This window comes from Acanthopagrus latus, chromosome 8 (assembly GCF_904848185.1).
Source record: "Acanthopagrus latus isolate v.2019 chromosome 8, fAcaLat1.1, whole genome shotgun sequence".
NCBI lineage: Eukaryota > Metazoa > Chordata > Actinopteri > Spariformes > Sparidae > Acanthopagrus > Acanthopagrus latus.
The window spans coordinates 7416138-7427946 of record NC_051046.1 but is presented as its reverse complement, the minus strand read 5'-3'; the positions used below and the strand labels follow the sequence as shown (position 1 = coordinate 7427946).

At 41.1% G+C, this 11809-nt stretch overlaps 1 protein-coding gene across 2 annotated transcripts; it reads left to right on the top strand.

The window, feature by feature from the left end:
- Positions 1-9285: 9285 nt before the first annotated feature.
- On the top strand, positions 9286-11668 carry LOC119024894 (leptin-like). 2 transcript variants are annotated; one of them, XM_037108100.1, is made up of 3 exons: positions 9286-9907; positions 10469-10662; positions 10760-11668. In XM_037108100.1, the coding sequence occupies exons 2-3, from the start codon at positions 10513-10515 to the stop codon at positions 11093-11095; spliced, it is 486 nt and encodes a 161-aa protein (XP_036963995.1). In that variant the 5' UTR covers positions 9286-9907; positions 10469-10512; the 3' UTR covers positions 11096-11668. The 2 variants fall into 2 exon arrangements, with proteins under 2 accessions (XP_036963995.1, XP_036963994.1); XM_037108099.1 differs by having other exon boundaries at positions 9289-10662.
- The last annotated feature ends 141 nt before the right edge of the window (positions 11669-11809 follow it).

Sequence of the window (11809 nt, the reverse complement as noted above, 5' to 3'; positions counted from 1 at the left end):
TTCACCTTTTTTTTTTATTATCATTATTATTTCGTGGAAGTTTTTTCTGCCGCCCGGCGCCTCTCGCCTTGTGCGTTGGAGACAGTGTCAGCTCACCTCTTCAGCTGGGTGAAAGGTGTATTTGGTGTAAGATGTGATGATGATGTTGCTTTTGTAAAAAAAAACATAATAATAAACGTAGTGTGTCCACGCACCATCGTGCCTTTACACCAACTTGTGCTCCACAGAAAGAGCAGGTCCACATTTGACACCTGGACACCTGAAATCCAGATTTCCCCTCTATAGCTTTGGTCCCAACCCTAATTCGATACACAGCTTCACGACGTACTCATATTCTCATCCTTTTCTTTTTCTTTTTTTAAAAAATGTTTTTCTCCCCTCCTCTTCTTCTAAGTCACACACACTACGTCATTCCTCGTCCTTCTAGCAGGAACTCCTGAAAGGCTCCAGCAGGCTCTGGGACATTTTCAGTGTCATCCAGATGTGCTCCAGATTCCCTTTGTTGGGAGAGAACTCAAATATGTCAGTCAAGGTGTTTTTTCTTGACTTTTTATTGCTGTAGTTGACGTTACACCACGTTGTCAGTCAATGGCTGTCTGTAGTGTGAGCTCACAGAGAGGAATTTAAGAAGCTGCATAGAAACGAATATTTCACAAAGGTTGCAGCTGTAATTCCCCACATCTGTCGGTTTTATTGATGGAAATGCTTATGGGGTCGGGTTTATGGGGTTTCTTCTGGTACAGTCTTTGGAATTTACTTTTCCCGCTCAGTTTTTGCTTTCTGGTGAATTGGTGGTCACCAATACTGACAGAGCGAGCCCAAAAAAATGATCAACGACCTCAACATCTGCATGTTCTCTCCTTGAACACAGGATCAGACAGAATTTTAAATAAATAAATATAAAACAAGCTGAGATCAGAGACATGATCAGATCTGTGCAATTGTTCATTTCAGATCAAAAGCATTGATTTGTTCACTTCGTCCGTTTGAGCGTGTTAAAAATGATCTTTAAATTGAGGAATCCTAACGGGAAAGGAAGAAGAACAAACATTCAGATGACGTCAGGACATAGAGGCGTGAGCTGACCTGTTCATGACACTTTACTTTTTAAAAGCGGCGTTATTAGTGTCTTCACATCCAACTGGACGCGTTTACATGAAAACCTCTGCGTGCAAAAAAAAAAAAAAAAAAACCTCATGTTAGCTTTTTTCCCCCTTGTGAAATCGATAGTAAATGTTTATGGGTTTACAGCCGGCAGGAACAGGTTACACTGTCAGTTTCTCCACTTTTGCTACTGCAACAAAATGTTGTAGTGGGTTCACTTACCAGTTCTCAGTCGTACAATCTAAACCAGCCAATGCAGCAGCAGAAAATAAAATGATGGTGATCACTACGTCATCACTGTTCTTCTTCAGGGCTCAACGTCTGGGTGTCAGATTTAAAAGTCCTTAGTCCAGCAGAAGAAGAAAGAAAAAAAACATTACATGAAAAAGGCGATTGTCTCTTATGTGTCTCATTTTGTTTCTCTCATTTACGTTCGGTCTCATGGATTCATGGATCTGTAACTGTGTGTTTCAGGTGCTGGACCCCACCTGTGTGTGATCGTGGCCACGATCTCAGCAGAGCGCTGTCGTTCCTTTCAGGTCTTTTTGCGGTCTGGGCTTGCTGTCAAATGGCAATCCAGGAAGCCCTTACCCCAAAAAGCATCTGCGGGGAACCTTTTACAACCAGGAGGATTTCCATAAAATCCAGACACGTGGATTCAGTTGATTCAGTGAGGCCCTTCTTCTTCTTTTTTTCTTCAGAGTGCAGACACTTGTGAAACAGTTTGACTTTCCAATTCAACACAAAGGTTTGCATGGATTGAATAGATATTTTTGTGATAAATGAATAATGACCCAGATTATAAAATCATACCTGCTGTTAGTCCTGATGTTCTGGTTTACCACAGTGCTGCAGTGCTGCGGTTTCCTTCCGAACGAAGCGCCTGTTTTTAACTTTTATCCAAGATGTAAATCATTCCCTGATAATTTGGTTTGCCTGGAAACCATCAGTCCAAATCTGCATGTGTGCGCCCGAAGCACCACCTGGTTTCTCCAGAAGGTGGCAGCATTGCAAAAAAAAAAGTTCATGTGTCACACGATATGCTTATGCATGTTTTTATACATGTGTCTGGCTGCTGGGAGGGTCATACAACTGACATTCCAGAGAAAGAAGTTTGGACGCTTTGTAAAACACAAATAAACAAAATGTGATCATCTGCTAATCACTTTTGTCGACACTTATACACTATATGTACCTATAGACGTACTCTATATTTACTGTTTCACCTCGTCAACATCTGTAATTTTTGCATGTTGTTTATTTCGAATTTGATGCCAGCAACACGTCTCGAACAAGAAGGGACAGGAGTAACAAAATGCTAGGAAACTTGTGAAAATGCTCCAAAAACACCTGTTTGGAACTTTCCACAGGCCTTTGGGTTAGTTGGTAACAGGTGGCAGTATCCAGTCATTCACGAGGAACGATGATCACATGATTGTATAAAGGATATTACTACGTAAGCTCAGGGTCATTACGGAACACTGTTGTCTGTAAACACAGCGTCCAAACTTCTTTGGAATCGGGGGGTTGCACATTTAAAAAACATGGAGGTTGTGACATGTCTGTAACCGAGTTGTCCCAAGTTCTTAGGCATTAATGGAGGAAATGTAACATCTCCTGTGAGCACGGCTCAATTCAATAAAAACACTTAACGCAGAAATTTGTCATTTCCTATTTATTAGTCATTCGGGCAACAACAGGCGTTTCCTCTGCCAAGAGGTTCTTTGGTATCATGCAAAGCCGGATAAATGCAAGACCAATAAACATGTGTGAACCACTTGTTTCACCATTTCTTCACAGCAGTTGTGCGATTTTGTTTCCAGTAAAACACTCACGCACACACACACACAGACATGATTAAACCATTCTTCATCCATTCTCTCGAAAACCAATTCTGACTCTTGCTCTGGTTCGTTTGATCCACTCGCTTGCTTTTTATCTTGATGATGGCGGTGACGTTTTCTTGTAATCTGTTTCCAGCACATGTTTTTCCACTTGCACTCAGATGTGTTTTCCCTAACTGTTTTTTTTTTTTTTCTTCATCTGGTTTTTTTGACCTTCACTGTTCAGAATGACATATGTGTGGAGAATGGAAATATCAACAACGTCCATGACGTGATTGTGCCATATGAGCTCTGCCTTCCTTGGCACAAAGTCCCGCCCACTCTGTGAAGAATTTGAGTGCTGCCAGGGTGAGCCAATCAGAGGCAGTGTTGGCTTGGCATGTCAAGACATGATTCATGCCTTTTTTTCAAAGAAAAATAAAAGTTAATTTATGTTATATAGTTTTTTTTTAATAAAAAAATATTTCATGTTGTTGGTCATAATTGTAGTTTGTAAATTGAGTAGTTAAACTACAAAAAATGACCCAAAAATAGTTGAATTACTTGATGCAGCACAAAATATCAATGTAGTTTAACTATCAGCAAGTTACAGCAAATTGTAGTTTAGCTATGTGTTTTATGTAATTTTATGTAATTTACGTCTCCCCAACACTGGTCACCAGACAAGTCAAATCTGGTCACCAGCAAGACCAGCATATATTGTGTTTCGATGCTGGTCTATGCTGTTTTTTTTTCCCAGCAGGGCTGATAGCCAGCTAGCAAAGAGTTTAAATTCTGGCCATATCTTACAAATTAAATGTTGCAACAATTAGGGAGATTGAGGAGACTTTTTGAAATTGAACCTAACCTACAAATTTAAAGCGGTTGATGTGGGGTTGTAGTAGACTGCTGGTGTGGAGAAGCAGTGTGCAGGAAGGAGGGCTTTGTAGAGCTGAAGCTGTACCAACAGCAAGATGTATTTTAGCCACCTAAAATAAGTCCTATCTAAATGACAAATATCCACATGTTTTAAACATTTTTGGCACTTCACATTGCCATCAAATAGCCTTTTCTTTTGGTACATTTCCTCAACCGTACAATGTCCGTGCTCCCACTCACAAGAGGAATGGAATTTGGATTTTCCCTTTCAGTAAAATTCCCTCCACCACAGGAGCTTTCATCACATCCTTGGTATCATGAAACTGGGGGAAAAAAAAAAAGAAAAAAAAAAAAGTCTGCACAGAAGCTGTTTGTTTGACTCTTACAGGGCCATTAAACCAACAAACAAGCAAAAACCTGGAATCAATTACCAATGGAAAACATTGCAAAATATTTTGTTTATCACATATTCTTTAAAAAAAGAAAAAAAAACTTTGTTATCTGTATTTAATTGTTATTAGTATTAAAAGAGAAGTTCATGTTTTATTCAAATCAATCTCATAACAACACCGACATGCCCATATGTGAATTGAAAGGGCTATTGGTCTCTGTAATCACTTTTTGCACTTTTCAGTGTAAGTTACAGGGTCCAGCCAATACTAACTCTTTCTTTTTCACAACTCTGCAGGACAGATTTGAGTTGTCATATTTATCTCTGTGCATTGTGAGGATTAGCCATGTGCTAATTACCAAATGGTGCTACAGCCGAGGACAACAAGCAGAGAGCAGCAGTTGCTGGTTACTCTGGTGATATGCTGCCCCCCATATTTCGGAGCTATGTTCAAACTCTGGCCATATTTCACAAAGCTCACAAATCCGACTCGACTTTGACCATGTCATCCAGCCTGGCTTGTCTTTGTGGATTGGGCATTCTTCTTTGAAGATTTTATGTCCATTAAACATCTAACATTTAGTCAAAATTGAGGAACAATTCAAATGAGCAGGACTAAATAGAAGGATAAGACGATAAAGTACATTGGGGAGCAAAAAATGTGCACACTGCACAGAACCGGTGTTCCCTGAGGTTGCTGTCAGTGTTAATGACAGATTAACTATATTTAAGATTATATATAAATGATAACAGCATTAAATAAAGCTCCACAACTCTAACAACTCGTGCTCTACTCTTGCTGAAAGCCATAAGCTACCTCTAGTTTACGTAAATGTACTAAAGGAACTTTGAACTTAAGAATTAACCATTTTCAACCACGTCTTATTATGACCTACATAATCAACTGGACTGGCTATTTCATAATAGATATTCTCTCTGTCACTGAGTCATATTTTAACTTATCCAGGTTGGCTAAGTCATAGAATTAAAATAATTGTGAATGGCAGAGTGCTGAGGATGAATTGAGGGGTCTCACAGCCGGAAAGAAGCTGCTCTGATGTCTAGCGGTGCGGCACTAAAACATGTAACAGTTTGTGATCCTACTCATGCAACCAGATCAAGATCTTTAGACACGAGGTAATGGTGCTCTTACCGCTTTTGTCCACAGGGGTCGCCAGAATCAACAACAAATTGAAGTTCCTTGTAGCAGCTTGAGGTGCTGGCAGGCTGTTCCCACCATATGTGGCTGAGAGGAAAACAGACAGTGATAATGGAATCGTATTTGGCAAAATCAAGTCAAAAAATGGGGGTCCCCTTGAGATTTAAATTCCCTGGCACATTTCCGAGAGGACTGGGACGGACTTTTTGATCCTTTCTGATCGGACTGTTTTTCTGATGGTTTCAGTTTCAGTTAAAGTTTCAGTTTAAAGGTGGCTGTGGTACCATCTTTCTTTATATTACATGGACAGGGATATCCTTGAAAAGTGTAGCAATTGCACTGCACCATCCCAATGTATTGCAGTGGGACATTAGCTCAGACACACAGGGGCTTGGCTACCTTGGGGGATCGGGTTCACCTCGGGGGGGAAACTGCAGAGTTGCCCTTGAGAAAGGAGCCGAACCCCCATGGGCGCTGCACCGTGGCGACGGATCACTCTGACTTCTCTCCATGTTCTATTGAGTTTAACAGACATTACTGAGACCCAACCCCATCAGTAAATCCCTCGAAAAAAACAAATACTGTCAATATAATCTAAAAAATAATTCTGATAATCTCCCACTTTTATTGATTTTTTTTCAGTGTCCTCACGGTCACCTCCCACACATCTACCCACCCTCATAACAGCTGGATCAATGTTGACAGTCCTACTCCTCACAGCACACTCACAGTTGTAGGACTGTGTTGTTGAACTTAAATTACAGAGTGTAATTGTACACCAATAAGTGTATGGTATCCTATAAGATCTACACAATAATGCATTCATTGTATGCCTTCAAAATAGACTTGTATAAACGTATCTCCAGTGATGTTCATTTCCAAACAAAGATCTCTGCAGAGGGTTTAATTACAGTAAGTTTCAGTTTTTTGGCTAAAACTTTTCCACTGCAGGGATGTGACGGGCTGAAATGGGGATTGCTGTAAGTCTCCTTTGCATGTTTTATTGAACATTCGCAGGAATATGAAGCCTCTTGATAATATGCTGGTGGGAAAGGGCAGCAGCCAGCCAAACTCTAAAATATTTGGGACCTTGCATAACATGTCAGCAGTTATAGTTCTCATGAATTCACTCATGTGTCTCAACACTTTTAGTCCTTTAATCCTCTGTACAATAGGTCAGTTTTGTTGTCTACAAAAAATGTGCAGCCAGTACTGATTAACACTCCGTTAAAGTTATTATTTTCTGTGACTAGACTTCTAACAGAGCTGCGACTCACTCTGATGCACCCCGCAAAGAAAAGCTGATTCAGGTCTTTGCAGCCCAGTTTTATGGTGCTCACGTCACTTGAGCGTCTGGGGTTGAAAACAACACATCAGGCTGAATGGCAGCACATGAAGGATCGCTAACAACGAATTCCCGTCATTCTTGTGACTCACCCGGGCAAGTCCTGCTGAGTGGAATTCCTGGATTCAATGCCACATCTGGACAAGTAATCTGATACTGTGTAAGCCTGTTAACATGGCTGAGCCAGTGTTGGTAGAGGAAGAGGACAGTAGCCTTTTACATGGCAACTGTTAAAATAATTACAAAGCTTGCCCAAACTGTGAAGGGTTAATGGATTCTGCACTATTGTGTGTGCAAGTGCTGTTTGATAAAGGGGGCGCATACACTTCTTCTGAGGTTGTGACTCATATGCTCCCATAAGTCATGTGACACAAAACCCTCATGAATTATTAATGAAGCCTTGCAGCGTCCTTCTGTCATACACCAGGAGGAGACTTCTTGTGCTGCAGGAATACAGTCTTGATTGATCCTCCATGATCACAGGGCCATTAGACTCTGGACCCACCGAGCTGCATATCACACATTTGGTTTCTAATGTAGCCACAAAGTGCAAATGTGTATCTTTGCCGTTTGGAAATAATTAGTGCATGCAGACAACCGTAGGCTAAATAACCCATTCATAAATGAACAACTCTGTCTGGCAAAGAGGAAATACCATTGACTCATCCTTTCTACGTGAAGCTTTCTGCTGAACCAAGTGAAAACAGGCGTAAAGATTGTGATAAGGTCAAAGTGGTAACACCACAGATCCCACTGATGCATCTGAAATATAAATATAAACCATGACAGCCCTGTTTATTCACAGATTAGCAGCAAGATATAATTAGTGGGAAAATCATTAACCTACTCTAAAATGACGCTCTACAATATCTAATAATGTTTCCTGTGTACTGAGACGTCACATACTGGCAGCCAAAACACTGATTTAAAAATAGTTGTTGCGACAGGCTGCTGTTATTCATCCCAGATGTCTGCAACTTATTTTCTGCGTGCGACGAAACCTGCTCTGTCACTGCCAAGAGAGCTGACTACACCTACAGAGAACAGCTCTGATCAAACTTCGAACATTATTTGGAAATGATCCATCCTATTATTTCATTAACATATTTGCTTCCAGAGGAACACTCACCCGTTTACGTTTCTTCCCAGAAATATGACCTATCGTTTGTCTTTTTCCCAGCAATTTTAAGACTCTATCACACTTCTGTTTACTTTGCCTAAAGTGTGGCAATGGCTGTTTTCATAGTTTTATGAGACCTCATACATGTGTGGAGCACGTGCATGGATTATTTTGCAGCCTTTACTGTAAGTTACTGTAAGGGGAGAAAAGTGAAATGACCATAATGGTCCTGTGTTTTTTTTCCCTGTGGATGCAGTTCTGCCTCTTCGACACAGAATATTGGACTCTCTGACCTCTTTCTGTTTCTGAGAAACAGAAACTTGCTCAGCACAGTCACTCAACTCCCTGTGCAGCAACAACAGACGCGTGCTTCTCCGTGTGGAAAAGTACATAGATTTCAAAATGCTCTTCCAAGAAGAGTACTGAATTACAGCAAATGAGACCATTTGGCAAGAATGAATAAGGAAGAAGCAGGGAATTGTGCGCTTGACTTGTGGCTGACACATCTGTAAACACGCAGACTTCATGAGAAACATCTAGTTTCGATCTTGTTAAATGAAATGTTTTTGTTGTTCAGGTGCAATATGCAAGAATTGGCCACCTGTTAGCTAGTTAGCGCAGTTAGCCATGCAGCTAGCGATCACGAATGGGAGATCAGGGCAGCAGAGGAGTTTTGGTGACAAGCGCTTTGGACCAGGATAGCTAGCCGGTTAGCATGCTAACTGCAGAAGATACATCTGCAGCACAATATATATACAGTAAATACAAGACATTAAAAACAGAACCTTTAATTTTTTTGCATCATGTTGATTATTTTATTGAAAAGTACAATTTCTTCAAAAATCTTACATGTTGCACCTCTAAGCCTTAATTCAGAACTTCACTCAGGACATTTGAAGGACGTTTTGGGTGGTGAGCGCTCACCCTGTGAATGCATGGTGTGAGAAGAAGCTCATCGAGAATCTCACTTCAAATCTATTAAACCGAACTTCTGAAAAGATTAAGCAGGATCATTTTCTGAGACGTTGGTTTGGACAGCATTTTTCCTCTCAGCTGCTGTCATGATGCACTGGAGCCCCGTAATACTCAAATAGTATACGTGTGAAGCGTGTGCGTAAATGTTTAACCTGTGAGTCAGACGCTGTACATTTGGCTGGTAGTCAACAAAAACGTATTGATTATTTGAACTTGCAGCTATTCTTTGCCCTGATAATTGATACCCAGTGACACAATCATATCTTAAAGAAATGCTGCTCGTCTGTTAGGAGGAAAAAAACTGTGTCATGTTTTATTTGTAAGAAGCAACAATAAATTCCTTCTGGGACTGTCTCTGTCACGTCACTGCCCTCTTGTTTTTTCTGTTGTACTTTTACTATCATATTTGTATTGTTTCGCTTCTCTGCTTCCTGCTACTGTACAGCGTTTTCTGAAACACTGTGTGATGGTACATCCTAGATAAATACTGACGTAACTGATCTTGGCACATGGCTGCATTAGGCAATGTTTAGAACAAGCAGTGAAGGTAAGCCAGTGTTAGGACAGGATACGACATATATGGTAAACACTGCAAACACGCTCATGGAAGTCACAAAAATTAGAAACACTGATGTGATTATTGCCCATCAGTGTTCTGATTCCACTGGGATTTTCAGATGTTGTGCAATTTTGGATGCGCTATGTCAAAAAGCAGCACTTTACCCACTTTTAAAAAAATAAGCAATAATCAACCTGCCCGCTGCTCCAGTGAAGTTGTTAAGCAGCCGCCATGAGAGTCCAGGGGTGTCTAGACGGGGGGAGACACTTTCTCACTGCAATCAGCTTGTTTTGTGTGCCTTATGACTCAACATGTCATGTCACAAAGCAGTTACCATAAATGTGCTTCATATTCAACTTGCGTCCCATCCCCTGAGGTACCACCAGGGGATTAAGGGGGTATGAGATGGAGAGAGGTAAGTGAGGGGGTGGACGGTGGAGGGGAAACAGGGGGTCAGAGAGAGAGAGGTGAGTAAGAGATGAGTCAACAGTGCTCCACTATAAGATATCCTGATGGAGCCCAACAGTGGCATACAGTCAGACACCAGCGAAGGTAAGGTCAACTCGCCTCTCCGTCTTGTTGCTTTGGGCTTCAGCTCTTCTTCTACCTTTGTTGCACCTTCTGTGTTTGTTTTCACTTTCTCCGTTCATCGGTGCATCCGTCTGTTGAGCAGTCGGCGGCTTCTCTTTTTTTTGATGTTTGAGATCTGGATTTATCTGTTGGATGTATCCGTGGGAAGCGGTCGAGGTGTTGTTTTTAAAGAAAATTCCAGGGGGTGTTTAATGAGCTTCAGCTTCAGTTCATTTGTCGCAGAGATTTTGAGGGGGAAAAAAAGACGGGGGTTGAGAACAATCACGTAAGCCAAAGTCAGTGATCTTTGTACCTGTTACACAGCCAGAAATTCACAGGTGTCTCTATCACAAATATTTGTTTCGGTAACCAAACATGCTGAGTAATTTACTGGAAGAAAGCTTGTGTGTATATATATATAATGATGAGTTGCAGATATGAGCTCATTCATGCTCTCTATTTAAGATGACACAAGTGAGAGAAGGGTAATTGCAATGCTTAAGGGAAGAATAACCTGTAAAATCAATGACTCTCTTCTCCTAGGGTTACCAGTGTTATTTTAAATCCTGCAAGGAAGTACTACAAATATGGACTACACTCTGGCTCTCCTCCTTTCTTTGCTGCAACTTTTAAGTGCAGTTACAGCTGCGCCTGTGCCGGTGGAAGTGGTGAAGATGAAATCCAAAGTGAAATGGATGGCTGAACAGCTGTTGGTCAGGCTGAACAGGGACTTCCAGGTAACATTTCTGCTTCATGCTGGCAATCTGAAGTGTTTACAGAAGTTGGGTGTGTTTTTGACCGGGTCGTGATCGCTCTCTTGATCTCGTGCTGCAGGCTCCACTGGGCTTTCCAGTCAGCCCTCGGGCTGATGATCTGGATGGACCCTCATCCATAGTGATGGTCTTGGAGGGCTACAACAGCCTGATCTCAGACGACCTCGACGGGGTCTCGCAGGTCAAGTACGACATCTCTTCACTGACTGGATACCTGGATCAGTGGAGGCAGGGGCACTGCACTGAGCAGCGGCCAAAGCCTTCAGTGCCGGGCCCGCTGCAAGAGCTACAGAGCAAGAAGGAGTTCATCCACACTGTGAGCATCGAGGCTCTCATGAGGGTGAAGGAGTTCCTCAATCTGCTGCTGAAAAATCTGGATCATCTTGAGACTTGCTGAAAAAATGGACAGTACAACCAATACTTGTAAGTTGTCGGCCTGATTTTCGGACAGGATTTGTCAAGTCGCACTTTTGCAACGTGTTGTGAAGGAAATGTATTCTTGAACATGCACTTATTTATACAGACATGTATTTATTTATATATTGTATTCAGGAATATGTATTTTGGAAACTTGTTACAAAAAACTTGATCAGGATGTTTGCAGGAAAAGAGATGTTAATGCAAACTGTCCATGCTTTAAGATAAATCACCTGCTTAAAGGTAACCTATTTTTACACACTGCTGTTGAAGAACTGAAGAATGTTGATCTAAATCCAAATTCTGTCATGAATCGACTGTGTCGGGATCAATGCAGCTGGAGGGAATTCCAGAAAATCAGATAGAAACTTGCCAAGAGTAACAGTTGTAGCACCGGAAGAGCAAAGGGCAATATTTATTTCACTGCAATGTCACCAGCTCTTTCAATGCTATTTATGTCTGAGGATGATGTTTTGTGTATTTTTGTACAATTGATGCTATTTTTTTTATAACTGCTGGGTTATATTTAATAAAAATATTTCTTTGTAATATACAAGTGAGTCAGTGTTGTGTAATGACATGAAAAAGACACGGTGACCAGGCTAAACTGCTACACTTGTACATTCAGGGTTCATGAGTGGGAAGTGTTTATCCAGAACTATCAGCTTATGATTAACTCCTGTTAACAAAAAAA